Genomic DNA, 26,379 nt, shown 5'->3' with positions numbered 1-26,379 from the left:
GCTTCACAAAGCGAGGTTGAGTCCGCGCCGAAGAGGCGCGAAGATGACATCCTCACAAAGGCGCTCGGAACCAAAGAACATCCTGGCCGAACTCGGGGAATTGGTAGCGATGTGCCCTGGAAGCATGGACTCCCTCAGTACAGATCCCAATACAGGAAACGGAAAGTCTCCAAGGAAGAGAGGGACGCTCGTTTGAAGGCCGAACTTAAGGTTGAGGTCATTCAAGAACTAGAAGCTAGCATGAATGCAAGGGTGGAAGAAAGGGTTAACAAGGTCCTCGCCGACATGAATATACCCCGAGTCACAACACCTGCTGTGCAACCAACTCCTCGTGTACAACACGACGCGAGTCCGTCACAGCATAGGAGTAGTTGTGCATCCACAGAGGTGCCGGCCCCTGGTCTCCCGATCGCACCACTAGCTGCAGTGGACCACATCGAGGTAATTGTTGTTATCCGATCCATATCTAATAAAAGACATGTACACATTCCAATATTAAATTCAAACTTTCACCTTATGCAGGGCGCAGCACAGTGTGTCCTACTAGCGAGAGTCCACCCAACTTTCGCTCCTGAAGTTGCTGAGGGCATGGCTTTCAAGCCCTCGGTTACAGACAAGGTCCACGGCGCAGACCTGCTAGCTGGGTATGCCAAGGTGTCCATCGATACAGTAAAGGACACCTGGTCAGGCTATCCGCTGCCCGTGCCCCCAAATGATGAAATCATGACTTTGGGCGATGCGCGCAAGACGTTCATACAATGGCCCAAAGAAGACATAGTTGTGAAGATGACTCCTCGTCCAAGTCGACCGACGGAGCTTACACCTCCCAAGTCTAAGCTATCAATTGAGGCTCCCCGTGGACCGGCATTGTCAGTACCTCATTCTCCCGGTGGAGCTGATATGGACTTGGCAGATATAGCTCAAAGCTTGGCTCCAATAAAGACCACAAGAAAGGCCGATAGCTCCCCACCACTTGTCAAGGGCCAGAAGCGTGAACGCGGCAAGGGGAAGGTCGGGGAGTTGGCGCCGGAGCCAAAAAGGGGCAAGGCTGCGACGTCGATGCCGGTGAGCAAATCGGGGAAAGTCGTGAGGGCGCCAGCCCAATTTGAGCTAGGCATGCCATTGGTGGAGGACAATGTGTTAGCTGTGATGGGTATTGCTTGCCGAGAGCTACATAAGCAATACATGTAGCTAAGCAATGCCAAGCGGAAAATGAGGGAGTCATCCATAGTTGGACATCACGACCACCAGCCGTTCCTATCGTCGCCTGCCTATATAACTATAGGCTTTGATGACCTCTTCGACCTTTTCAGGATCCGGAAGTTGGACACTGGTCTTCTTAAATGCTACTCCTTGTAAGTGCATACCTTCTATACTTGTGATATGACTGGACTATATCTCCTAATTAAATTAGTTCTAATACGTACATATTTTAAGGTTGTGTTGGATCGAGAGTCGTCGCCATGGTAATCAGGTTGGGTTCCTTGATCCATCCATGGTGAATGAGGTTAATTTACGACAGAGCTTCACTGAGGTGGTTGACTATGTCAACCGGTGTTTATGGGCCCATCAAGACAAGGAGTACATCATGTGCGCACACAACCAAGAGTAAGAGGACAATACCCTTCGTGTATATTGTTTTTGAAGTTAAGGTTCTTAGTACTAACGCTACATAACCACTGCGCAGGCGACATTGGATTCTCCTAGTCATCGTACCTAAGTGGAGTCGGGTTACCTACCTTAACTCCAATAAGTCCAAAGATTATGATTTCAGTGAAATCACCAAGGCCTTAAATATGGCTTGGAGCCCATATGTGGAAAAGGGTGGTAGGCACAAGGAGGGCAAGAATGAACTTTATCATGACACCAAGTTTGCATGCGCACAACAGATCGGAGACCAATGTGGTGCCACAACATGTCAACACTTCTAAGAGAGGTGAAAGATTTCGACCCTGAGGTTGTTGCTAATGGCGAATAAGCTCATTTCAATATCTACATTGCTATTCAAAACGTGCTAATTAACCTCTTATTTATTAAACAGAAAGGTAGAGCTGGCTTCAAGATCTCACCCATCAACCCCCCCGCTATCAGAGGCGAATTGTGCGCCTTTATTCTTGCAGAAATAATGAACAAGAAAGGACGTTTTCATGCCAAATAGACTCATGAACTTGGCTAGATAATTTATTGTGATGTAAAAAAGATGTTTTTATAATTTCTGGCGATGTAAAAAATTATGTTTTTATAGAGTGCAATGTAATTTACTTTCATATGTGCAATATTTATGGTACTTTACTAAATTGTCATCACATTTGATCAACTACGATTTATGTTGTACTATTCATCTGTTTTCTCCTTTTTTTTTTCCTTATTGACAGGTTGTGCAGGTCGATGACATTATGGCTTTAATCCATTTGGTAAGTATATATGCGGTTCTATGAGCAACGACCGAAATTGTGGCTTTCAAGGGGTGTGAATTTGCTGTGCAAAATTGTGGCATTTGAACTGCATATATGTGTTGTTGGGGATATGTGATGTTATATTGGGGGGGGTGATGTATCTGTGATGGATCTGTGACTGGAATATATCTGTGATGTTTCTATTTTTCAGAGGGCATGGCTAGCAAATCCTGAGGCTAGCCAATATTTAGCATTTATTTTTTTTCTGGAATTAACTCATCAGTGACGGGTCGGAACAAAAATCCGTCAAAGGTAACATAACCTGTGACGGACTAGCAAATAAAGGCCCGTCAGAGGTGACCTACCTGTGACGGGCCTTTACTTTTGGGGCCGTCACAGGTAGATCACCTGTGACAGCTTCTAACTACGGAGACCTCAACCTCTGACGGCCTTTATTTAAAGGGCCGTCAGAGATGAGTCACCTGTGACGGGTCCTAACTCGCTCAAGGCTAGCGGAGACCAACACCTCTGACGGCCTTCTAGTAACTTGCCCGTCAGAGGTGGGTGTCACCTGTGACGGCCGGCCACCCGTCAAAGGTGACTGGACTCACCAGTGACCACTGATCACTGACCATGCGCGAAGCCGTCAAAGATGAGGGTTTGGGCCCGTCACAGGTGACCTTGGCCAGTGTAGTGTTATCTTCTTAAAATATGTTTATAGCTGGCTTATAGTCTACTATTATACCTGCTCTTATACCGCAGCGTCGCTTCGACATCCCGCCTTCGGCTTGCCGCGCGCGCGATGGCAATCCCTTGTTCACTGGCGTGGGCCCTTGAAACTGCATGCATGGGATGCTAATGAAGCGAACAAAGGGCCGTTGACGTGGAGAATTTAATGCAGCCGCAGAAGTGAAGGGTTGCAGATTACTCTTTCGAGGCGCATGCAGAAGACGTGCAACTCTTTTGGAAAAATTGAAAAACGTAATACGAGCAACTCAAGTGGATGGAGGGAGTATTAGAGAGGAGATCCTAATTTGGAGGGAGACCGACATCTTTAGAGAAGTCGATTGAGGAGGAGTCCACCGTCAAGCGCGCGGTTTCTTCTTTTCTTTAGTTTTCTCCCCCCCCCCCCCCCACCCCGTTTTCTCTCTCGGTAGTTTAATTAATCAATGTCGATCTTGCAAAAGTTATACACCCTCTTTCACCTTAATAAAGTTAGGATGGCCGTTCCTTAGATTGGTCGGCCCGGCTTAGGTAGTGTTTAGATTCAGGGATTAAACTTTAGTCCCCGTTACATCGGATGTTTAGACACTAATTTGAAGTATTAAACATAGACTAATTACAAAACTAATTGCATAAATAAGAGCTAATTCACGAGATAATTTTTTAAAACCTAATTAATCCATAATTAGCACATGTTTACTGTAACATCACGTAGTCAAATCATGGATTAATTAAACTCAATAGATTCGTCTCGCGAATTAGTCCAGGGTTACGTCTAATAGTTATAATTAGTGTCCAAATATCCGATGTGATATGTTCTAACCCTGATCCAAACAAAATCTTAGTGCAGTTCAGTTCTAGGGTTAACGGCTCATGGCGATCGATGTATAAGATCGACTGCTTTGCATTCACATGAATTGAATTTCATTTCCCCAGTTAATCTAGCCTGACTCCACGCGTATCGCGTGCGTCTCTCTCGTCGGGGCTTCGATTGACAGCGGCGACGACGATCAAGTAGAAGACGCCGCCGCCGCCGCTCGCCGGCTGCACTGCATCCACCGTCCGGCCGGCCGGCAACTGATCGAGGAAGAAGACGCATGGGCGTGGCACATCGATAGTATTTTTGCATAAAGGTCCCTGTATAATACCGCTAAAATTAGTAATGGTCCGGGATATTTGCAGAAACACCCCTTGCATATCACTGCTATCATTGGCATCGGTCAGGTGTTTGTAAAAATGACCGTGCCGAGCGTCGATCGTCGTCCCGCCGCCGCGGCCGCCTCGTTTCTGGCGGGAGCAACCACCACGCGCGCGGCATATGCTATGTTTGAACTTTGAAGTTTTGAAGTTGTGCCTGCGCCGCGCGAAACGCGGCGCGCGATGCCAGCCACCATTTGCAGCGCGGAGCGAGCGAGGATGGAGATGGAGCTCGACGTCCAATTTTAGCCGCCATGGCGGCCGGGATTAGAAGGCGGGAAAGATCACGAGAGGAGGGGACAAAGGAGAGGTCAGCCCCCTTCCTCGGTCTCTCCGCCGCCGCCTACCATGGGGTCGTCGTCCCTCCCCCGCGCGGCCGTCCTCGCCGTGGCGCTCCTCCTCCTCCTCGCCGACTCCGGCGAGGCGTTCTTCGACCTCTTCAGCATCTTCCGCCCGCGCTCCGACAGCGATTACTTCCCGTTCGATGGGTCGCCGGGGCAGGCGAAGCGGAAGCCGAAGATCGAGCAGGAGGAGGATGGCGCCGCGCCGGCCACAGCCACGGGCCTCACCAAGGTGCCGCCGCTGGGCGCGCCCAGCAAGGCGGCGCTCGACACCATCGTCCTCCCCGTCGACGACTCCGCGGGGCACGCCGGGTCGTGGACCATCGTCAGCGAGAACTCCGGCGTGTCGGCGATGCACCTCGCCGTCATGCGCCACGGCAAGGCCATCATGTTCGACACCAGCACCACCGGCCGGTCGCTGATGCGCCTCCCCATGAATAACTGCCGCGCCGACCCGCGCGCCAAGAGGGAAGGCACCATGGACTGCTGGGCGCACGCCGTGGAGTTCGACTACAGCACCGGCGCGCTCCGGTCGCTCAAGACCGCCACCGACACGTGGTGTTCGTCCGGCGCGTTCGACGCCGACGGCAACCTGATCCAGACCGGTGGCTACTTCGAGGGCGACAAGGCGGTGAGGCGGCTCGACGCGTGCGACACCTGCGACTGGCGCGAGTACCCGAACAGCTTCGCCGAGGGGAGGTGGTACGCGACGCAGCAGGTGCTCCCCGACGGGCGGTTCATCGTGTTCGGCGGCCGGCGAGCCTTCAGCTACGAGTTCGTGCCGCAGCCGGGGATGACCAACGGCCAGTCCATCAAGTTCCCGCTCCTCCGCGAGACCACCGACGACGTCGAGAACAACCTCTACCCGTTCGTCAACCTCCTCCCCGACGGCAACCTCTTCGTCTTCGCCAACGACCGCTCCGTCGTCTTCGACCACAGGACGGGCAAGGTCGTCCGCGAGCTCCCCAAGCTCGCCGGCGGCGGGCGGAACCACCCGGCGTCGGCCATGTCGGCGATGCTCCCGCTCGACCTCCGCAACCTGACCCGCGGCGCCGACCCGGAGCCGGAGGTGATCGTCTGCGGCGGCGCGCTCAAGACGGCGTTCAGGCTGGGGGAGAACAACACGTACCAGCCGACGCTCCGCGACTGCGCCCGCATCAACCTAGGCAAGATCGACGCGGTGTGGGCGGTGGAGGCGATGCCGGTGGGCCGCGTCATGGGCGACCTGCTCGTCCTCCCCACCGGCGACCTGCTCATGCTCAACGGCGCCGCCAAGGGGAGCTCCGGGTGGGGGTTCGCGCGGCAGCCCATCCTGTCGCCGATCCTCTACTCGCCGCGGCACCCGGAGGGGTCGCGGTTCCGGCCGCTGGCGGCGTCGACGGTGGCGCGGATGTACCACTCCACCAGCGCCGTGCTCCCGGACGCCACGGTGCTGGTCGCCGGCGGGAACACGAACGCGGCGTACAACTTCAGCGGCGTGGACTTCCCGACGGAGGTGCGGGTGGAGCGGTTCGCGCCGCCGTACCTGAGCAGGGAGCTGACCGGGAACCGGGCGGTGATCGACGTGGCGTCGGTGCCGGCGGGCGGGATGCGGTACGGGACCAAGTTCACGTTCAGGTTCCACACGCCGGTGGCGGCGGTGGAGTGGGGCGACGTGAGGGTGACCATGTACGCGCCGCCCTTCACGACGCACGGCTACTCCATGAACCAGCGCTTGCTCGTGCTGCCCGTCGCCGGCTTCTCGGCGCAGGGGCAGATGTACGAGCTCACCGTCGACACGCCGCGGAAGCCGGAGCTCGCGCCGCCGGGGTACTACCTCGTCTACGTCGTATCCAAGGACGTGCCCAGCGAGGCCGCTTGGGTCAAAATACAGTAAATGTTGGTGTAACTAATCCATGTACACTCTTCCTCTCTCTTTTTTTCCTGTGTCTGTTACCCCTTTTACTTAGGTAGGGAAGGTATATACGGATATCAGATCGACCAAACTGGTGCTTTCTTGTGCTCTATCGTATGCTTGCGCTAGAAATATGACCATGCACAAAGTGATTTTAGGTGTAGCTGGTCTCCACAAATTGATCTTCACAAAATCATTTTAGATATCCATTTTATAAATAAAAAACCTGTGCCAGCAATGATGTAAAATTACACAATGGGAACAAGGTAAACATGACCCCACGGCCTGTTTGGCAAAAAAGGGCATCGCCATTTTCTATTTCTTCCCGAACAAAAAAAATATGCAATTATGAATTCTACAATTACATGCGGTGTTCAAACTCAAATGCTTGATCTGTTAGATACTCCACGCATGCTAAATGAACAAAGCAAGCACATCCTGACTGACAGCAGGTGGTACTATAACAAAGCCTCAACGTCAATCTCAACGAAAGTGCAGGGGTCTGGAATGCCGAATTTCCTTAGGACCTGCAATAGATCAAAATTTGTACTTAATTCACGACCAAAATCACAGAATTATCTAGTACCTGATAAATATTTACAATTGCACGTACAGGTGAAGTTATCTATTCATTTCACCAAAGGGGATAGAGTGCGGATTTGATCAGAACTGGATAGTTGCTTGTATTTTACAGAGACAAATTTGGCATACTAGCATTCAGAAATTCAACCGTATTTATTTAACTACTTTAAAAGCACAGTCGTCCTTCCTCTCCCTAAAAAAAAAGCTCCCTCCCTTCCCAAATAAACCACTCTAAAAAAAGTCCAAGAAACACAACCCGTCGTGTAAAACCGAGCCCCAGAAACACAACCTATCGTGAAAAAACGGCATAAGAGAGAACTGAATCACCTGTATATCTCCCTACCTGTTGCACCGCATGGTCATATAACTAGTATTTTAAAAAAAATGCTATAACTACTAGGGCAGAGATGCTATTGAATAAGACAAGATTTACCTCGGCATGCACAATTCCTAAGTAGCCAATCTGCTTTCCATCACTCATAACAATTTTGCATTGTCTTTTCGGAAAGAATTCAGGTTCCTACAAACAAAACATTAGCACAAATGTTCAAGACAGCAAAAGACAGATGATTTACTTGAATGCATACAGAACTTTAAATGCTTACATTTGTAGGAACATAGTAATTCTGGCCAAATTTGATGTGGGGAGCTCTCACAACATTCACGATTCTATCTACCAAACCCATAATTTCCTGGATAGTTCATCATGATTAGACAAGGGCTGGATAGAAGTTCTTTAAACATCATACTCGGACAAATTGTCATGTCTTACCTCAAACCCAGACTGCTTATTACAGTACAAAGCTGCGAGTCGACGATTATTAGAAGCACCAACATCACGTGACCCATCCAATGTCACTACATCACCAACTTCAAATATCTGCATACACAGCCATGCAAAAAGATCACAACCACTGAAACATTTCCCTTTGGCTAAGGAGAATTCTAGTTTCTAACAGAAGCTTTGTCGTTCAGAAATCATATGAAGAAAATGCTACAATTCATGTAATGATTAAGCGTGAGAAAAAGCACCTCAATGACAGTGAGCTAATAATAAGCATATGCGTATTCATTCTTATTTTCACAAAGTACCTTTATGGGTCTTGGATGGTCTATGTTATGCTTCAAAGTTTTCAATAAACATGACATCAGACTGGTTCGAACCACCTGCAAAACCACAATGAAAACAATAATTATTACATGTACTGCTTGCTTAACACAGTTATGTTCTTAAATCTCATCGTGGCAGATATAGCATACATAAGAAACAAATATATTGTAGAACAGTGCAGATTTCTTTCCTTTTCTCTATAGAGAAGGGCAATAAAGTACAAAAGGCCACACTTAAGTGCAGAAAATGCACACAAAAAAATGAAAACGTGAAGAGATAAGTTGTACCCCCTCCATATTTTTTTTGTTTGACGTTGGTTAGCTCAAAATTGAACTAACCAACGTCATACATTTGTGCAAGGAGGTAGTAACATCTGAAATTTGTTTATGTTAACCACAAAAGAATATTTGAAATGTCATGTAGATTCATCTGTTAACAGCTTGGCCAGGGTATCAATTCACAACTTGGCTTGTATGAAAAAGTAAAAATTTCTAATGTAGGAACAAAGGAACTGGCGAGGATATTTACCAATGGAACATTTAGACCATGATAAATTTACATTTACACTCCTCTTAGAAAAAATATGAAACCAAGAACATAATAAATTGCAAGTTGAATTCAATATCCAACAAATCATAGCGGAAGAGCATTGAACATCTAGAAGACTAGAACAAATTCTTGTTACCTCAAATTCAGAAGTGCGTGGATTCGCAATAATAACTGCTTTATTTACATCCTGTGTCCTATTTAACATGTCAAAGTTTTCTTCACGTGAACACAAGGTAAATGTGAGCACCTCCATATAACCAGCTCTTGCAACCTGGCCCCACATATTTCATTTATCAAAGAAATATCAGTTGGTGAAAAGATATATGCCAAACCAGAGGTACATCACAAGAGACTCAAGTACCTCAGCACGAAGTTTATCAGAGAAACGGTTTAATGGTTGCCTTCCTCCTATTGTCATACACTTTGGCTTTGATTTTGGCACATTGTTGTAACCATAAGCTATAGCAACATCCTTCACAGCAAAAGTGAAAACTGAGTACAAAATTATCCAAACAATGATTAGCAACTATGGAAAAGGCTATGGTAGAGAATTATGTATTACCTCCACCAAATCACGAGCATGCAGAATGTCACTTCTTGTTGGAGGGACAGAAACTGAAATACGTGGTTCCCCTTTTGATGGACAACTTTCAGCTTGCAACTGCATTTTGTTCAGAAGGGAAATAACCTGCATTTTTGCACACACAACTGTGTCATTTCACTTGCACAAGCATGCAAATCTAATTTCAGAGTATCCAAGCAAAAGCGGTAACCAAAGTGAATACCATTTAACTTAGCTCAAACTACAGACAGAACGATTAAAAAATGTGGCAGTTAGTACATTGTCAATTCAAATACGATAAGGTAAATGTCAATTTCTCAGTTATTATTCAATAACTACCATAGAGATGAGGTCTGGAAAATACCTTTGTCTCATCTAGGGAGATGCCAATGGGTCCAACAACCTCAGATAGTGAGACCTCCATTTTATAGCATGAAAGGTCAGGGTAAATGGTTTTGCTTCCATCATGTGACACAACTTCAACTGGTTCCACTTCAAACTTGTTTTCGCAGTACTCAGAGAACATTGTGACCTATACAGATAAAAACCAGACCATAAATGCAACAGTTTGATCTTCATCCAGAAGGAGATAATTTCTACCTAGGGGAGAGAGTTACATTGCACCTACCATTGTATTGAGAACAATCTTTGCTTTTGTAAGGTCAGTAGCGGTACACTCAATAAACACATTCCTTGTCTTCAGAGTGATAGCAGAATGTGCACCATTGATGATTGGTGGTAAAGACAATACGGTCCTGAAAATTATTGAAGTTTACACAGAAATGATCGCATTGCTGACTGAAAATAGGCCATTTCATTAACAAATAAATATTTTTAATACTGATATCCTGGTGGAAGCATCACCATTAGATATTGGCAATGGGTCCTTTCTAGTTGATTTTTGTTGTAACATTGAGAATTTGAGAAATGTAACAAAAAGAGCTAATGGTTACACACTGATCACTAGGTCCTCTCTAACTGATTAAGATCATAAAGGATTTAAGGAAAAAAAAACAAGGTGTGCAAATAATCAGAGCATGCAATAAGTTCACCTGTTGCTATCATAAATAACTGGGTATACTGGCGAATTCTCAATTATATGCAGGAACTTCTTCAACTTCATGTCTGACTGCACAAAGAAAGCATAGAACATTAGCAACCAAATAAATATGTACATAGAACACTTATCATAGAATCAAAATTCAGTGCCTGTAATTAATTATAAACTTCAAAACTTGTCTGGCACTAGTTATTGCTACATGGGCACTAAAAAACGATATGGCTGCTTACTTTATAGAATTCCATCAGTTTATCAGCCCTGAAGCTTTCCTCCTGAAACATACAATAAAGAGAACACAAATAAAACATTAGTATAAATCCTCAGCAAATAAAACAAGACTGTTATATTGCTCTGTAAATAATCTGCAAGATCGGCACAGTATATGGCTTGGTTAAATTTGGTAAATTATTTTACCTGCTTTAATGGGACAAAGTTGATCTCTTGTGGTGGTAGAGCCTGGGCAACATGGTCAACATGTTAGTTAACAAGAATGAGATAACTCACTCTGGGCATTCACATTGTCAGAAAATCAGGTAACAGAACATAGATCAAATAGATTTTTGTGGTAAAAAAAAAAAGGAAACTGCATGGGAGCTTTCTTGGGGGCTATAAATGGAAGCCTCAATAAGTGAAGAAAAGTAAAGTCACCATCCAACCAAACAAGCCTTAATACATCATTGCATTTACCTCATATGAAAAGGGTCCTTTCAGAGTGTCAAGATCGTGGGTACCTATGGCCACCAGAGTTCTCTTCCTTTTTTCCATCATAAAAGTGCTCAGAGTTAATATCTTGGTGATAGTGAAGTCAATACAGCAAAATTAACAGTGGGCAGTTAGACAGGCTATACCTGCAAATATTTTGATGGAGTTTGTCTTGAAGATCGATGAAGCTGTTATATCTTGCTTCATCGAAAGTTACCCCTCTAAGGACAGCACAGACCACATAGGGCCTTATTTGTGAAGTCTGCCAAATAAAGCAAATTCTAACTTTGACAACTGTTCACATCTTTTGAAGAATATTATTTGAAAGTTGAAATATGTCACAACATAAACAAAATGGATAGCCATAATCACTGACTTGAAGCACAAAAAAGAGGTATATAAGGTAAAACATGAAAAACTGGGAATAGCCTATCAATTTGTTACCTGAGGTTTAACATGCATCAGAAGCATTGAATCGCGAGGGATGCAAGAAATTTTGTACATAGGGGTCGCTTCAGTCCCAGTGAAAATGCGGAGGGCCCTTGCCAATCCTTCAAGACATAACAAATCATACCTGCATGCATTTGCAATGAACATTAACATGTAATGTTTAGAGATGTCAAAGTGTCCTTCCCAGAAGCTAAACAAGACCCTTCAAGTGCATATACAGAAAACCAATGAGGCAATGGTTATTGAATAAAACAAATTCCCATCCATACACCAAATTGAAATGTCAAGCAAAGGCATAAAGTCATATCAGCTTATGCGGATCCTAAGAAAGTAAACTCTGTTATTATACTACATGCCTCAGCCACAAAAATTACAGAAAATAGTAGCATGGAGCAGAATAAAAAATGGTTCATTGTTTTATCCAAAACATAAAAAATATTACAAACTATAACTCTTAATTGACTGAAGAAATGAACTAGATAAAAAGAGAACAAGCAGCCTACCAACAACAAGAGTTTACCAAATGCAGAAGATTTGCATCCATGAAGCAAAAAGCATATCAACAGAATCAATCTAAGTAGAGAAACTCCTACCAGCAACCAGAGTTTATAAAATGCAGAAGATTGAATCCATGAAGCAAAAAGCATATCAACTGAATCAATCAAAGTAGAGAACACCTAGGCAGGGCAGTTATTAGCTAGATGCTGAACAGAATCAGGAACCAGAAATTCAGCATTATCTGTTATGAGGCTGATCTCCACACAGTCCCACATTATTACAGAATTCTGACTTCTGGTGTAATTGCCACAAATTCTGGATTGAAATAACAACAAATTCCCTATCATTGAAACAACTGTCGAGCATCAACCAGCAGATACAAGCATTATAACAACCAAGGGAACAACAATTCACAGTAACCAACCTATAACTCTATCAAAAACTCAAAAGTAGGAGTCAATCATCATGTCACACCCACGCCACAAAACGTGAAGAACTCACTGCAGATCTTCAGTAGGGACTATACCAGTTCAATTCGAAGCCTAATTAATCATCAACAGGGAAAAAAACAAGGTTCGTTTCAGATAATTAGAGCTGCACTGCTGTGGCATGGGCTTATCTCTACACCAAGATTCCCTCACCTATTGGCGGCGACCTCGATCTTGTAGATGACCTCGTCGTCATCACCATCCACCTCGCCGTCATCATCCTCCAGGTGCTTCTCCTTCCGGATGATGGCCTTCTCCGTGGTCTACACGAGCACACAACAACCCAAATCAGACACAACTCGAAACCAAAGCACGAAAAGCACGAAGGCCGAAGTCTCAGCCAGATCCGAGCGCTAGCGCACCACGTCATCGAGCTCGATGCCGAACTCGAAGCAGAGCACCTCGAACTCCTCCTGCGCTGCAGCAACCAGCAAAAGAACACCGAGGTCAGATAGGGTTTCTCGCGTGATGGGGGTTTAGTGGGGTGGGGGGGCGGCGCAAGAGCAGAGGGTCGCTTACTGTATGTCCTTCCGAGGGCGACGAAGAAGCGGTCCCGGCCGACGCTCACCGTCGGCATCGCTGAAGTCGGCGGCCTCCCCTCTCGGCGGCGGTGGCGGCGGCGAAGACCTTAGCGGCGATGGAGAGGACGATGTCTGACTGAGGTGAGAGAGGGTTAGTGGATTTCGAGGCCGCTATGCAGGTTATTCTGAATGGGCCGAAATTCCAGCCCATGTACGTCGATGGGCTTATATTTATGGCCCATGAAAGCTCGCTACTAAGGAGGCGGCGGGGGTTCAGCGAGTCGAGCCGTCGAGGCAGACGAGCAGGGATGAAAACGGAGCGGATACGGATGGAACTAACTTTATCATATTCGTTTTCATATTTTTTTTTCGGAATTGGAATCGGAATCGAAAACTCGGATACGAAAATGAAATCGAATATTATCGAATACAGAAACGGAGCGAATACGAGACGGAACGAATACGGTAGCGGATATTTACCGGTATATAAAAAACCCCTCAAATTGAGTGTCTTGATTAAGGAAGAGATATCGCTTATTATTTTAGTTCAACATCTCCAACATTTATATCGTCAATTTTGTAGACGGTCCCACAACCCTATGTGAAAATCGATTTTCATGGCTATTCCTCTTAGAGATCCATATACAAATATGATTATCATTTTCTATTCCCAATACCTTTTACTAGATGTATAACTTACTTACCATTGTATAAATTGAAGATGTTATTTATTTTACTTCACATCTTCGAAACTTGTAATGTTTGTTTTATACTTTAAATGCTTTCAAATACAAATGTTATAAACTACAAAGTGGTAGATCCCGTTGAGCTCTACAACTTTGATATGGAACACATCTCCATCAGATGTCGTTTGAATTGTAGATATGAGATTTTGTAAAAATTAAATGGTATATTATAATGAATATTTAGACTCCCTAAATGACCTCAAATAATAAAATAGTCAATAAGAAAGTTGTAGATCTCATCGAGCTCTACAATGTTGATATAAAGTTTGTCTCCATCTGATTCAGTATGAAAAGGTTATGTATATATACATGTTTTTTCTAAACTTTGCTTAATGTCTGCGGATATCCGAAAAAAAATCCGGATAGTTTCCGACCGTTTTCCGATTCCGACGGATAGTACCCTTACTGTTTTCGTTTTCGTTTCCGAGAAAAAAAATCCGAATTCGTTTCCAAATCCGAGAATCTCCGGATAATTCCGACCGAAACTATCCGAATCCGAAAAATGGTCCGGACGGACGGAAACTATCCAAACCACTTTCACCCCTACAGACGAGTGGAGGAGTTTTGTCGGCTACAATTTTTTTCAAAATCAGAAGCTCCGCAAACAGTTTAGTTTTTCGTTCAAATTCTAAAATGTTGTAGTCGTAAAATCAAAAAAATAAAGTTGAGAAACTCAGTTTCTCCAAATTCTTAGAAACCGACTACTAGCCAGCTGTTTCTTATAATTCTTTAATTCTTTAACATGCCCGACAAATATAGAGTTGCGGAGGCACGACTTCGACGATCTGGCTAGCAACCGCACACGACCCACACTTCCAATATGATATCATCCGTGCCAAGGAATACAGTGATATTGATGTTGGAACATACATATAATGCTAAGCGGTTGGTTTATACTCTTACTCCCTCCGTCCAAAAAATAATCAAATCATGGCTATGAACATTAAATGTTTAGGTTCAGGTTCATAGCTAGGATTTGATTCTTTTTTGACAGAGATAGTATATTCTAGTAAATGTCATTGAATAGTATTATTACGCTGTTAATATAATTTTTTTTTTGAAAAGAAACATTTCAATGATACCTCAATAGGTACTCCTTCATATTCTTTAGCTATGTGATTCCTCATGCTTTACTCCAGGAATTTATAAGTAATTTTTAATATATTTTTTCAATAATCAAGATAGGAGTAAAAAGAAATGAAATGAAACATCGGAGTTTATCGGTATTTATCTAAACAAACAAATGATACTCGTACTTTAATATCGAACATGTTGATAAGTATATATTAAATATTATAAAAATGATAGATATATTAGTTAAAATATTGTGGAAATGATGTGAGAGGTGATGATTGGATATGCTTGCATGTTGATTTTTATAATTAAATAGATTATAGATGATGTTGCATGCTTGCATGATGTTATTGCTAGTGGGTGATGATGTGGCATGATTGCATGTTAAGCTTTAGAGTTAGCGGGTTGTAACTTTATAAAAAGTATAGATGTATGTACTTTGTATTATTAGGCCTAGTTTAGTTCCTAATTTTTTTTTTCCAAAAACGTCACATTGAATCTTTGCACACATGTATAGAACATTAAATATAGATAAAAACAAAAACTAATTGCACAGTTTGCATGAAAAATCACGAGATAAATCTTTTAAGCATAATTAGTCTATAATTAACCATAAGTGCTACAGTAACCAATATGTGCTAATAACGGATTAATTAGGCTCAAAAGATTCATCTCGCGGTTTCCAAGCAAGTTATGAAATTAGTTTTTTCATTCATGTCCAAAAAAACCCTTCCGACATCCGGTCAAGCATCCGATGTGATAAAAAAAATTCTTTTGGGGAACTAAACATGGTCTTACTTTGCGTTGCTAATCGCAAAGTATATTCACAAAAACTACTTAAAACGTAAGCACATGAACTAATCTTTCATGACAAATATACAAATGTAATTCAAGACATGCCGCATTTTATTCCACCACAACATCAATTGGCAAAAAATCCACATGATTCCATATGGCTACAGCGGAATTCAGGTTATTTAAAGCTCCGACTTGTTTGATCCTCCTAAAAAGATGCATAATAATAAGTTAAAGACATACAACAAATTTATCCTCAACATCAAGCATAAAACATGACGTGTCTAAACTTACAAGATAAATATCATATGAGCACCAATACATAATAATAATAGTATAAGGAATGGAGGATATAAACACAAAGGGCGCAACAGGTATTAGTCCAGCACTCATTGAAACCGTCATACAGATCGGTGAATTAGTTTTGGGCTGAGGCTGCTTGGTTCCCGACAGGAAATGCCGGCAAAGTTGCACTATTTTCTTGGCCCGGAGCATCTGCACTTGCGTGCCGCATAAATTCCTCCGGCGTCATGTGGGTGCCATGGCAGGCACAGACTATCTTCACCTCGTTTCTGCCAAACTTATATGTTACACCTGATATGGTTCTGCCATTTGGCCCAGTACCAGTGGTAGAAACCCAGGGAAGGTCAGGATACGATCCAGATCCTCCGAATTTGACATTTGGTGCAATGCCTGGCCTTATAGCAGAACCCATGAGAGGTAATGCCCTATCAGACTTCTTGTCATCCTCCACAAGAGCAGAAGAGGAAGCACCAGCCTCTGAAGTTGGGGGAAAAAATGAATCAGTATGCAAATTGTAAATACTGAAAATTTCAAATTCAAACATATGATTGTTTAGGCATAAAAACAGCAGCGCATAAGAAGTAATCTCCACTTATTTTACGTTACCAGATCATAAAATACCATAGACAAAGGCAGTTCTTGTATGCATACAAGCAGCAATGCAGCTTCCAACTACTCATAAATATTCTGAAACTAAATGAGATCAGTGGCATGTCTCAAAGTATACTTCTATCATACCAAACCCAACGACATTTGCGACATAACCATAGAGTTTTTTTGCTAAAAATGTAGTGATCAAACCCAGACCAAGTATCTTAATTCTTGTTGACTTCAAATATATTTGTTATTTAGAGATGAACCACAACAGGTAACAGTACATTTTTTGTTCTTTGTTCTGAGAGTGTGGGCGTTGTTCACAGGTAAACTAACCTTGAGTTTTCTTGCCATCGTCAGCTTGACTGATTCCTGCTCGTTCAACTTTGTCTTTTGCAGTAAAAGAGGACATAGCCTGAGGTGGAGCACCAAAAGCCCATGAAGAGCTTGTTTCAAGTGTTGGTAGCTGGACAGCTGGATAACCAAAAGCTACCTGAGAGGTACTGCCCATTGTAACAGCTAGTCCATTGTTTGTAGGTGGCCTCAACTGCACTGTACATACTGGAGTGAAATTTGATGCATTGGTAATACTGGGAGGAGCTGAAACCTGAGACGGGACTTGATATGGCACAGCAACAACATTTGATGCTTGCAATGACAAAGGATTTCCTTGTGGCAATTTTCCAGAGCTGGATTCACTTCCTGAGAAACTTGGCTGCCTCTTTCCTTGAAAACCAACTGCAGCATCATCACTGGATCGTTTTCTGTCAGATCCTCTATTGACAACAGATCCCTTAGCACTGTCTTCACGCTGTGCAACCAACCAAGAGTTTGAGCCTTCTGCTTCTGATTCTGCAACATCCTCGTTTTCACCTGTTGAACCATCATCCGTGCTAATTGAAATAGGAGCGTTTTTTACACCACCGTCAGAGCTCTTACTAAATGCATCAGGTTGCTCAGCAGCTGTATTAGGTTTCTTCTGAAAACTTATCTCCTCAGAAAGTAATTTCCGTTTACTAGAGACTGGCTTCTGTTCATTGGATCCATCTGCCACAGGAACAGAAGAACTCCCTGGCTGTCCCCAAAAGTTCCCAAACGGTGGTGCAGCAGGGCTGTGTCTCTGCTTGCTACTGTGTTCTTGGTTCTCTGCATTTGTTTGATAGTAATGCACAAAAGGAGCCTCAGGAGTTTGTGAAACACCTTTGCTACTGCTCTCTTCCACTTGAGGCTCTGCTTTAGGTTCTAGAGGAGCATCTCTAGCCTTAGACTTTCCTGATGTCCCACCCAAAGAGAGACCCAAGCTAAGCTCAAGGCCATTCTCATCGTCCATGTCTAGATTTCACTAGTCGTATTAATAAGTATGTATGGTTACAGACTGTTTCTTCTACACATTGAGAAGAAAATAGATTGTACTATATTGATTCTTTCCACTCAACAAGTCATATCTGCAAGAAAAAAAAAGCCTTTGGTAAGAGACTAAGCATGGCAAACATGTTTCATGTGTATCCGCTGAATCTCCAAAACTTTTGGAAACAAACTGTTATTACCGCCTGACCACCCACCAAAGAAATCTCCAAAAAGTTGGATGGGTTAATTTTTTTTAAAGAAATCTCCAAAAAGTTGGATGGGTTAATTTTTTTTAGATAATGTGGATGGGTTAATTAGAGAGAGAGAGAGGCTTGGAATACACTACATCGATGCTACAGCATGTTAAGTCGGAACCTCTCCGGCCGATGTAATTTAAGCAACAAGATCTACAATAAAGTAAACACTTTGCCCCAAACCAGTCGATTGAATCTAACCCTAATTGGTGATTAAACTTGCTAAACTACTATAATTTAATCAACAGACCTTTATTTCTAACTATAGAATAATAACTTGGACATTAAATTTGCTAAACCAGACATCCTTAGGTTGCACATCTAGCCAAACGCCAGCTAAAATGCTGAACCAACAGAATGGAAACATCTTCTCACGCCAGCAGCAAAATGCTCCAAACCATGGCACTAAGGCTCGTTTTATGGCTATTCTACTGTGTTGCGCAGTGCTTATTTCTTTAAGTTGCTGTGAAAACAAAAAAAAACTTATAGTCGTAATACTACAGTGGCGGATCTAGCATGGGAAACCTTTTTGGGAGCCATCAAACTGTTACTAGTATTAAGGTGTGATTAAACTTGCTAAACTACTGTAATTTAATCAACAGACCTTTATTTCTAACTATAGAATAATAACTTGGACATTAAACTTGCTAAACCAGACGTCCTTAGGTTGCACATCTAGCTAAACGCCAGCTAAAATGCTGAACCAACAGAATGGAAACATCTTCTCACGCCAGCAGCAAAATGCTCCAAACCATGGCACTAAGGCTTGTTTTATGGCTATTCTACTGTGTTGCGCAGTGCTTATTTCTTTAAGTTGCTGTGAAAACAAAAAAAACTTATAGTCGTAATACTACAGTGGCGGATCTAGCATGGGAAACCTTTTTGGGAGCCATCAAACTGTTACTAGTATTAAGGTTTAAGGCAGATTTCTACAACAGAAGCTAGGGTTAACGCTCCCATCAAACTGTTACTAGTATTAAGGTTTAAGGCAGATTTCTACAACAGAAGCTAGGGTTAACGCACAAATTCGAGAAAAATAAGTTCGTAGGTAGACACAGGGAGAGATGGGAAAGAGGATGCGCGTAACGGATGCTGCGGAAGCAGCAGGACCAGGACGAGCTCGCGCGTGATGGATGGGGATCGGCTGCAGGCGACGGCAGCAGGACCAGGACGAGCTCGCGCGTGATGGATGGGGATCGGCCGCAGGCGACGGCGGCGGAAGAGGATGTGCTCACCAGGATGGATGCGGCGGAAGCAGCAGGACGAACGACGAAGCCGCCCTACTCGCCTCGCTCGCAGTCGCGGGTTGGAATGGGGATCGGCGGAGGCGGGTGGGTAGGCAAGGGCAAACTCAAGAAGCATAACTCACGCACGACCACGAGACAGAGCCATCAAAACAGCGAGGGTAATTTTGTAATTTCGCCTACCACTCGATCCACCGGGATTGCTAGCACACACCCCATCCCCACCCTACCCAAACGGTGCAAATATGACGATTGTGTTCACTGTGTCACTGGACAGTGGGCCCGCGCGGATGGAGTGGGCCCGTGGATGGACTGTCGGGTGGGGCTTATCTGTCAGTTGGGGTTTTAGGATAACGTGGTGTTTTGGCTCAAGTGGAGGAATGGGTGAAGGGTGATGTGGACTTGGGAAGTTGGGAGCACGTGAATTGTGTGCACAAAACTAATGTTTGTTTATATTTACTAGCAAAACTAATTGGGAAGTTGGGAGTACGTTCAATGGTTTCAATTTATAACCTGATAAAGAAAGAATGTTAAATTAGATTCATGCCAAGTGGCACAAATGTCTTAGAAAATTTATAACCTGACAAAGAAAAAAAAGTTAAATTAGATTAATGCCAAGTGTCACCGTATGTCCTTTAGAAATTTTGTGGAATAAAAATTACTTATAAGAATATAAGTTGATAAAAAGATATTTTGTGTGACTATGGGTAGTTTGTGGTCTAGATTCTTCTTAAAGAAATTTACGTGAGTTTGGATGAGTAAAAATTATGTGAGCTTACATTTTTCGTTCTATAAGGGTGTTTGGATGAGATTCAGTAACCAAATTACATATGCTAAAAACGGAAATCAAAATTAACAACTTGAAAGTAGGTGGAGCTGGGCAGAGGCAGATCTAACCCTGTTTCGGTTGAACCCCCAAACTTTTTGAGGGATAAAGCAGAATACCTGATGAGGTGTGGGTAGGGAGGGATGCTCACCGGCGAGCGACGATGCGGTGGAAGCTAGAAGGAGGACGCCGGGCGCCACCTCTGCTCGCAGGATGGGGATCGGCGCAAGCGGCGGGTGAGGAGACGAAATTCGAGGCCGAGGCCGAGGCCGGATGGGATGGATTAGGATGCTCACCGGTGAGCGAATGCGGCGGGAGCAGGAGGAGGACGCCGGCGCCACCTCTGCTAGCAGGATGGAGATCGGCGCCAGCGGCAGGCGAGGAGACGGGAGTCGAGGGCGGCGGGCGAGGAGACGGGACGGATTGGGGAGGCGGAGGGCGTGCACGCGGTGTCGCCTGCCTATGTATGGGTCATATGCACAGGCCCATGAGGCTGGAGTTTTTTCATCTCCCAAAAAAGTTCATCTAAGGTCCCTTATCTTGTCGTTGAGTTCTAAACGACCCTGAACCCCTAATCTTGCAAAACGGATCACTTTTAATCCCAACAAGCTAGTATTGCTCTTCAGTTTTGTTGACGTGGTGGCTGAGTCAGTGTAGGGCCCACGTGGACCCCACAAGCCAACCAGCAATCTTCTTCCACCTCACTCCCCTCTACTCCCATCTCAACCCAAACCTCCAGGGCATTCGCCAATGGGTGGGGAGAAGGGTGTCGGTCGGTGGGGAAAAGCTCGACGGCGGAGGCCGCCAGCTGACATGGTTCCCAATGACCGGGAGCGCTCACGTCATGGACTTGCGCACGTGCGGGGTGTGGCGCGGGTCCCAACTACAACTGCAATGTCGTCTTCATCGGCACGCGTGAGGGCTGGGGCTTCCGCCTCATCACGCTGGCCAAGCTCCTATCCCGGGCTTCCACCTCGTCACGATGGCCAAGCTCCTATCCCCCAAGCTCATACTCGCCCCCATCGAGCGGCTCAAAAGCCGATGTGTTCAGGTGTCCCCGAGCTTCGCCTCTCCTCCGCAGAGGCGAACACGCGGCTCCGCCGCATCGTCTTCGAGGTCAACTCCATCTACTCCACGTTGCGGTCGCAACGTCCTCGATGCATGCGCCCTTTTCCCCAACGCTTGCCACCGCCAAGCTTCTTGTTCGCTGCCAGCCTTCTCCCCACCTATCGCCGGGTGTCGTCGTCGGGCTTCTACCTACCACCGCCACCCAACAACCACCACCCTTCTCCCTGCTGGTCACCGGCCACCACACACCTCTCCCGCGATTCAGCGTCTGGCGTCCTCTTCGCTTGCATGCACGGGCACTCATGCAGTCAGTGGTGCTCGCGAGTATGCTCAGGCATCGCAACGTACTCCATCTCCCAACTCTTGGAGATCCTCTTGCCAATCCCGACGGTGTGGCTGACGTGCGATCATGATGCGGACGTGGCGCAGATGCGCGGCGAGCTGACATGCAACGATGTAGTGGTGTAACCCGAGGGGACGACGTGTCGGGAGCCCTTCCTACTTCGCTTCTTCGCGCTCTTCGCCGTGTAGGTCCATGACACAGCCGTCAGTCGCCACTCTTCTCCCCACCTGTTGTTGGCTGCCCTGGAGGTTTGGGTTGAGACGGGAAGAAAAGGGAGATAGGTGGGAGAAGATTATCGGCTGGCATGTAGGACCCACATGGGTCCCACGCTGACTCAGCCACCAAGTCACCAAAACCGGGGAGCAATACTGCCTTGGGACCTAATGTGACCCGGTTTTGCAAGATTATGGATATGTTATATCTGGTATTTTAGTTCAGGGACAATTTCGAAACTCGAGGACAAGATAAGGGACCTCAAGTGAACCTTTTCCTTTCATCTTTCTCATTTCTCTTTTTTTTTTTAAAAAAAGCAAAGATGCTCGTGCGTTGCGATAGGAAATCCAAATTACATATGTTTTTTTTTTTCGTGTACGGTGGCAGAGAGTTAGATGATGGATATTTGGGGGCCTTTTTTCATGAACCTCGGTGGGTCTCAGGCACGTCGTGGATGGAACATATGATAGAGATGTGGGTTTCACGTAGAGATAATCAATAGTTGAATGTGTCATTACTTATTAGTGTGGTATAAAGATTTTATTTTTTGCTGCAAGGGGACTTATCACTATGAAAAATGATTTTCGCCTTTGGCTAAAACCTGTTGTTGTAGGCTGCTAGGTCTAAATAAATTTTTTTGCTATAACGGCACTTATCACTATAAAAAATAATTTTTAGTATCTTTCCATATGGGCAACACAAACCACATGCGAAAATAGGGTTTTCGCGCATGGGCACATATGGTAGCTATTTTTTAAGAAAATGAACTATTATATATGCAACTGGTGAATTCGTGAAACAAAAATAATAAGGCAAAATTTGCCACAGGACACGCAAAAAACATGTAATTGGTTAAGAGACACCGTTAAAACGTGACACGGGTGATAGACACTAAAAAAAACGTGTAATTGGCTATAGGACACCGGTCACATTATTTTATTATTTCTGGCTCAAAAGAGGTGAGAAATTTTTCTAAATGCCCAGATTGCCCCTTCTCTTTCCTTCTTTAAACACCAGTGGGTCCCACATGTCATAGACAGTGTATGTTTAATCTAATTTTTAATAGGTTTTTAACCACCTGGCCTCACGCGTCATGGACTAATTTGTACCTAATTAGTAGGGTGATTACTATTTGCTAATCATAAGTGGGGGCCCACATTGCTCTCCTATCCTTCTTCTTCCTCACACACGCGGCGGAGCGGAGGAATGGCGCGCGGGCAGCGCGACGCCCCGAGTGGGACGGTCGGTGTCGACGGGTTCCTCAGCGGCAGCGGCTTCGGCCTGATGCTACGGATGCACGGCCTCGCCTCCGACCTCGTCGTCGATGCCACCATGGTGAACGCCGAGGGGGAGGCTCCTCGACAGGGCCGCCATGGGGGAGGACCTCTTCTGGGCCATCCGAGGTGGCAGCGGCGGGAACTTCTCCGCGTCGTAGTGCAGAACCAGAACGCGCAGTTCGAGTCCCTGTACCTCGGTAGTCGGTACACGCCTTGGCCTCGTCGCCGCCATGGCCGACACCTTCCCGAGCTCGGCGTGACGGCGAGCGACTGCATCGAGATGATGTGGATCCAGTCCATGCTCTACTTCGCGTTCTACGGCACGGGGAAGCCATTGGAGATGCTCCTGGACAGGGGCACCAGCAAGCAGGGCAAGTACTTGAAGGCCAAGTCCGACTCCGTACGTCCAAGAACATGCCCAGCCAAGTCTGGGAGACCACCTGGAGCTGGCTCCTCAAGGACGGTGCCGGGCTGCTCATCCTCGACCCCTACGGCGGCGAGATGGTCCGCGTCGCGCCAGCGGTGACACCGTTCCCGCACCGGCAGGCGCTCTACAACATCCAGTACTATGGGTTCTGGTCGAATAGCGGGGCGGCGGCGGCGGAGAAGCACATGGGCTGGATGAGAGGGCTCTACGGTGAGATGGAGCCGTACGTGTCCAAGAACCCCAGGGGCGGCGCAGCAGCCATAGCTGCCGTCACAGGATCTCTCGCCGTCTGCCGCTCCTGGCGCGGGGGAATATGGCTCCAGGGGCAATCTTGTCATTTTGAAATCACCTCTTTTGACCCGGAAATAATAAAATAATGCGACCGGTGTCCTACGGCCAATTACACGTTTTTTTGTAGTGTCCATCAGCCGTGTCATGTTTTCACGGTGTCTCTCAGCCAATTACACGTTTTTTGCGTGTCCTGTAGCAAATTTTGCCAAATAATTAATAGCTAAAACTGGTTGAGTGAAAAAAATAATATGAAACGAAGGGAGTAAAGTATATTCTATGAACTGTTGGCGGTCACAAGATTTATATACACTTGAAGACAGATTCGTGAGACCCACCAGCAAAAAATCTCTATCAGCTCAAAAGACAACTGACCGCCATGAGTCTCGTTTTTGTGATAGGAGAGGCACATGCCACTGCTTGAGGCTACAGGCAGTGGGTGCGTGATGTTGTCGTGCTCGGATTGGAAACTGAATTTTTATATGTGATTGTTTCCGTTTCATGTGGGCGGAAGAGTTTGACGCTTGCTGGGGACATGGAAAGGGACCAACAATTCACATGTCGGATGAAAAATTGTGTGAGACACACTTTTCTACGATGCACAGTAAAAACACTATGAATGTTTTAAGTAGATAAAGATATACAACCATATACGTCGTATTTTGCAAGCAAATTTGGTAGGATTGATATATAGATACATCATAACCTACCTCTCAGTATTTTTCATATTTTTTTACCACCGTATACATATATTTCAAAGTAGTAAGCATGATTTAAACATCGTGGTTTTAAATTTCAAACAATAGTCATGAAAATTTTTAAAAATATTTTAGAGCTTTGATAATGGTGTTATGTCTGGCCCTGCAAAATATCAGCTTTAGAATATGACTCCTATAAAAAGAGACGAAGAAGATAAATGCTCGAGCAAACCAATTTTAGTAGTTCAAGGGGTACAATGAGGCAAAACATAGGTTAGTGGGTTAAGGGTGTGCTTTTTACTCCATCTTCCTAACTTATACTCACTTCTTTTTATACGCACGCTTTTCCGATCTGTGTATTTTATGTAAAAAAATATAAAGAAATTTTGCTTTAAAAAATCATATTAATTTGTTTTATGACCTAGTCTCAACGATTTATTATGGCGTGCCCCCACCTAAATCTCTGAACAAATCAATTTGCTGCTAGGAAACTCAGACCGTTTATTTGTTCAGAGGTCATAGTAGCACCTTGCAAGTTTCAGACATTAAACACATTTTTTTGTTTCAGTTTTGAGTTTAGATAAATATCTGTTAAACTTATATAGGTGGTGTTTAGCTGAAATCATTTGTGATCCAAGGTGAGAGTTATATTTGCCAGCAATACCAAAATATACATGATCCTAACTAATATATATGTACTGCATATACAAAATTAGGTGCAATAGATGCTACTTACAAATAAGGATCTTGTATTGATCATTTCAACGATCAAACTTCTATTTATCATCACTAATCAAAAGTAGGATTGTACTGCACTGATCTGAAAAAATATCCGTCGCATGAACATAAGGAGGTCAATAGTGCAGATGATGCGTCAATAGTGTAGATGATGCCATCTAAGATTAGTGAGTCCTTTTTGTTCAGAAATGAGGAAGGAATCAATAAGGGAGTACTGCACTGAACAGAAACAGAAACAAGATGAATTTCATGAACATAAACGGGAATATAATATTGACCAAATGTAAACCTCACTCTAATAACACAAACGGTTCCATTCATACAAAAGTTTTTATACTCACTGTTTGTATTCGAATTTAATATTGCAAGTTATCATTATGTCAGTCAATAACAAACATCCAAACTCATGTGCTAGATGGCTGGCAATACATAAGCATTTTTCTGGAAAATCTGAGTATATAATAAGCAATGTCAGAATTTTTCCCAGACTGTAAATTTCAGAAACATGCCCCCTAAGGCCCTAAAAAAAACCAGAAACACGGTTATCCAAGTATATGAAATTCATATACAATATATGCCAAAATCAGAAAAACATAATCCAATTGTAGAAGTTATATCATGCAGATAGTGCAATTCAGTTTATATTTCATTTATAATGGCTATGATCAAAGGATAATTCATCAGCTGAATGAAATACATAACTGAATAAAATTGTCACAAGAGAAAGGTTTTCAATACTCATCTAAATGAAATGAAACCAAATCAGCGAGAGAGATTAAAAAAGAAAATACCTATGACATCCTAAATGCAGCAACCAAATTCAGTTTGAATGTTTTCATCAGTAACTTCACAACTCGAGTACTACCATAATGAGATGGTTTTAGTTTTTCACAAAAAAAGGATTCCGAAAAAAAAGGGCGGGTAGATCATGAGATATTTGACCATATTTATTCAATAGTTGCCGTCAATTCACATATATACAGTCTAAATCTATGATCTTAAGAAAATAATATTGGTTTTGAATTAGTCCGTGAATTAGTTTCGATATCTTTAGACAACCTTGATGACGT

At 44.4% G+C, this 26,379-nt stretch overlaps 4 protein-coding genes and 2 long non-coding RNA genes across 7 annotated transcripts; 3 read left to right on the top strand and 3 right to left on the bottom strand.

Moving 5' to 3' along the window:
- Positions 1-1,905: 1,905 nt before the first annotated feature.
- LOC136356741 (uncharacterized) lies at positions 1,906-2,276 on the top strand. Its single transcript, XR_010741674.1, has 2 exons — positions 1,906-1,957; positions 2,042-2,276. It is a non-coding gene; the product is annotated as an uncharacterized lncRNA (long non-coding RNA).
- Positions 2,277-4,352: 2,076 nt separating this feature from the next.
- Positions 4,353-7,009, top strand: LOC4339586 (aldehyde oxidase GLOX). The gene has a single exon (XM_015785193.3). It carries the CDS (start codon positions 4,665-4,667, stop codon positions 6,531-6,533), a length of 1,869 nt encoding a protein of 622 aa, XP_015640679.1. The 5' UTR covers positions 4,353-4,664; the 3' UTR covers positions 6,534-7,009.
- Positions 6,736-13,217, bottom strand: LOC4339585 (phenylalanine--tRNA ligase beta subunit, cytoplasmic). The gene is made up of 19 exons (XM_015785194.3): positions 13,073-13,217; positions 12,916-12,971; positions 12,707-12,816; positions 11,562-11,691; positions 11,264-11,379; positions 11,103-11,169; positions 10,830-10,871; positions 10,646-10,687; positions 10,408-10,484; positions 9,984-10,110; positions 9,720-9,887; positions 9,356-9,481; positions 9,155-9,265; positions 8,930-9,064; positions 8,226-8,300; positions 7,906-8,013; positions 7,739-7,825; positions 7,567-7,653; positions 6,736-7,078 (listed from the first exon to the last, which is right to left on the bottom strand). Exons 1-19 carry the CDS (start codon positions 13,128-13,130, stop codon positions 7,010-7,012), a joined length of 1,791 nt encoding a protein of 596 aa, XP_015640680.1. The 5' UTR covers positions 13,131-13,217; the 3' UTR covers positions 6,736-7,009.
- A 2,565-nt stretch (positions 13,218-15,782) lies between these two features.
- On the bottom strand, positions 15,783-19,549 carry NINJA1 (protein NINJA homolog 1-like). 2 transcript variants are annotated; one of them, NM_001402628.1, is made up of 3 exons: positions 19,423-19,549; positions 16,923-18,031; positions 15,783-16,469 (listed from the first exon to the last, which is right to left on the bottom strand). In NM_001402628.1, the coding sequence occupies exons 2-3, from the start codon at positions 17,914-17,916 to the stop codon at positions 16,108-16,110; spliced, it is 1,356 nt and encodes a 451-aa protein (NP_001389557.1). In that variant the 5' UTR covers positions 17,917-18,031; positions 19,423-19,549; the 3' UTR covers positions 15,783-16,107. The 2 variants fall into 2 exon arrangements, with proteins under 2 accessions (NP_001389557.1, NP_001389558.1); NM_001402629.1 differs by having other exon boundaries at positions 19,275-19,429.
- Positions 19,550-20,401: 852 nt separating this feature from the next.
- Positions 20,402-20,690, bottom strand: LOC136356764 (uncharacterized). The gene is made up of 2 exons (XR_010741714.1): positions 20,554-20,690; positions 20,402-20,459 (listed from the first exon to the last, which is right to left on the bottom strand). It is a non-coding gene; the product is annotated as an uncharacterized lncRNA (long non-coding RNA).
- A 2,397-nt stretch (positions 20,691-23,087) lies between these two features.
- Positions 23,088-23,962, top strand: LOC136356697 (berberine bridge enzyme-like 23). Its single transcript, XM_066310946.1, has 2 exons — positions 23,088-23,558; positions 23,618-23,962. Exons 1-2 carry the CDS (start codon positions 23,088-23,090, stop codon positions 23,960-23,962), a joined length of 816 nt encoding a protein of 271 aa, XP_066167043.1.
- Positions 23,963-26,379: the final 2,417 nt, after the last annotated feature.

Source organism: Oryza sativa, chromosome 5 (assembly GCF_034140825.1).
Source record: "Oryza sativa Japonica Group chromosome 5, ASM3414082v1".
Lineage (NCBI taxonomy): Eukaryota > Viridiplantae > Streptophyta > Magnoliopsida > Poales > Poaceae > Oryza > Oryza sativa.
The sequence above is the reverse complement of the archived record's forward strand: the minus strand, read 5'-3'. Positions and strand labels throughout refer to the sequence as shown.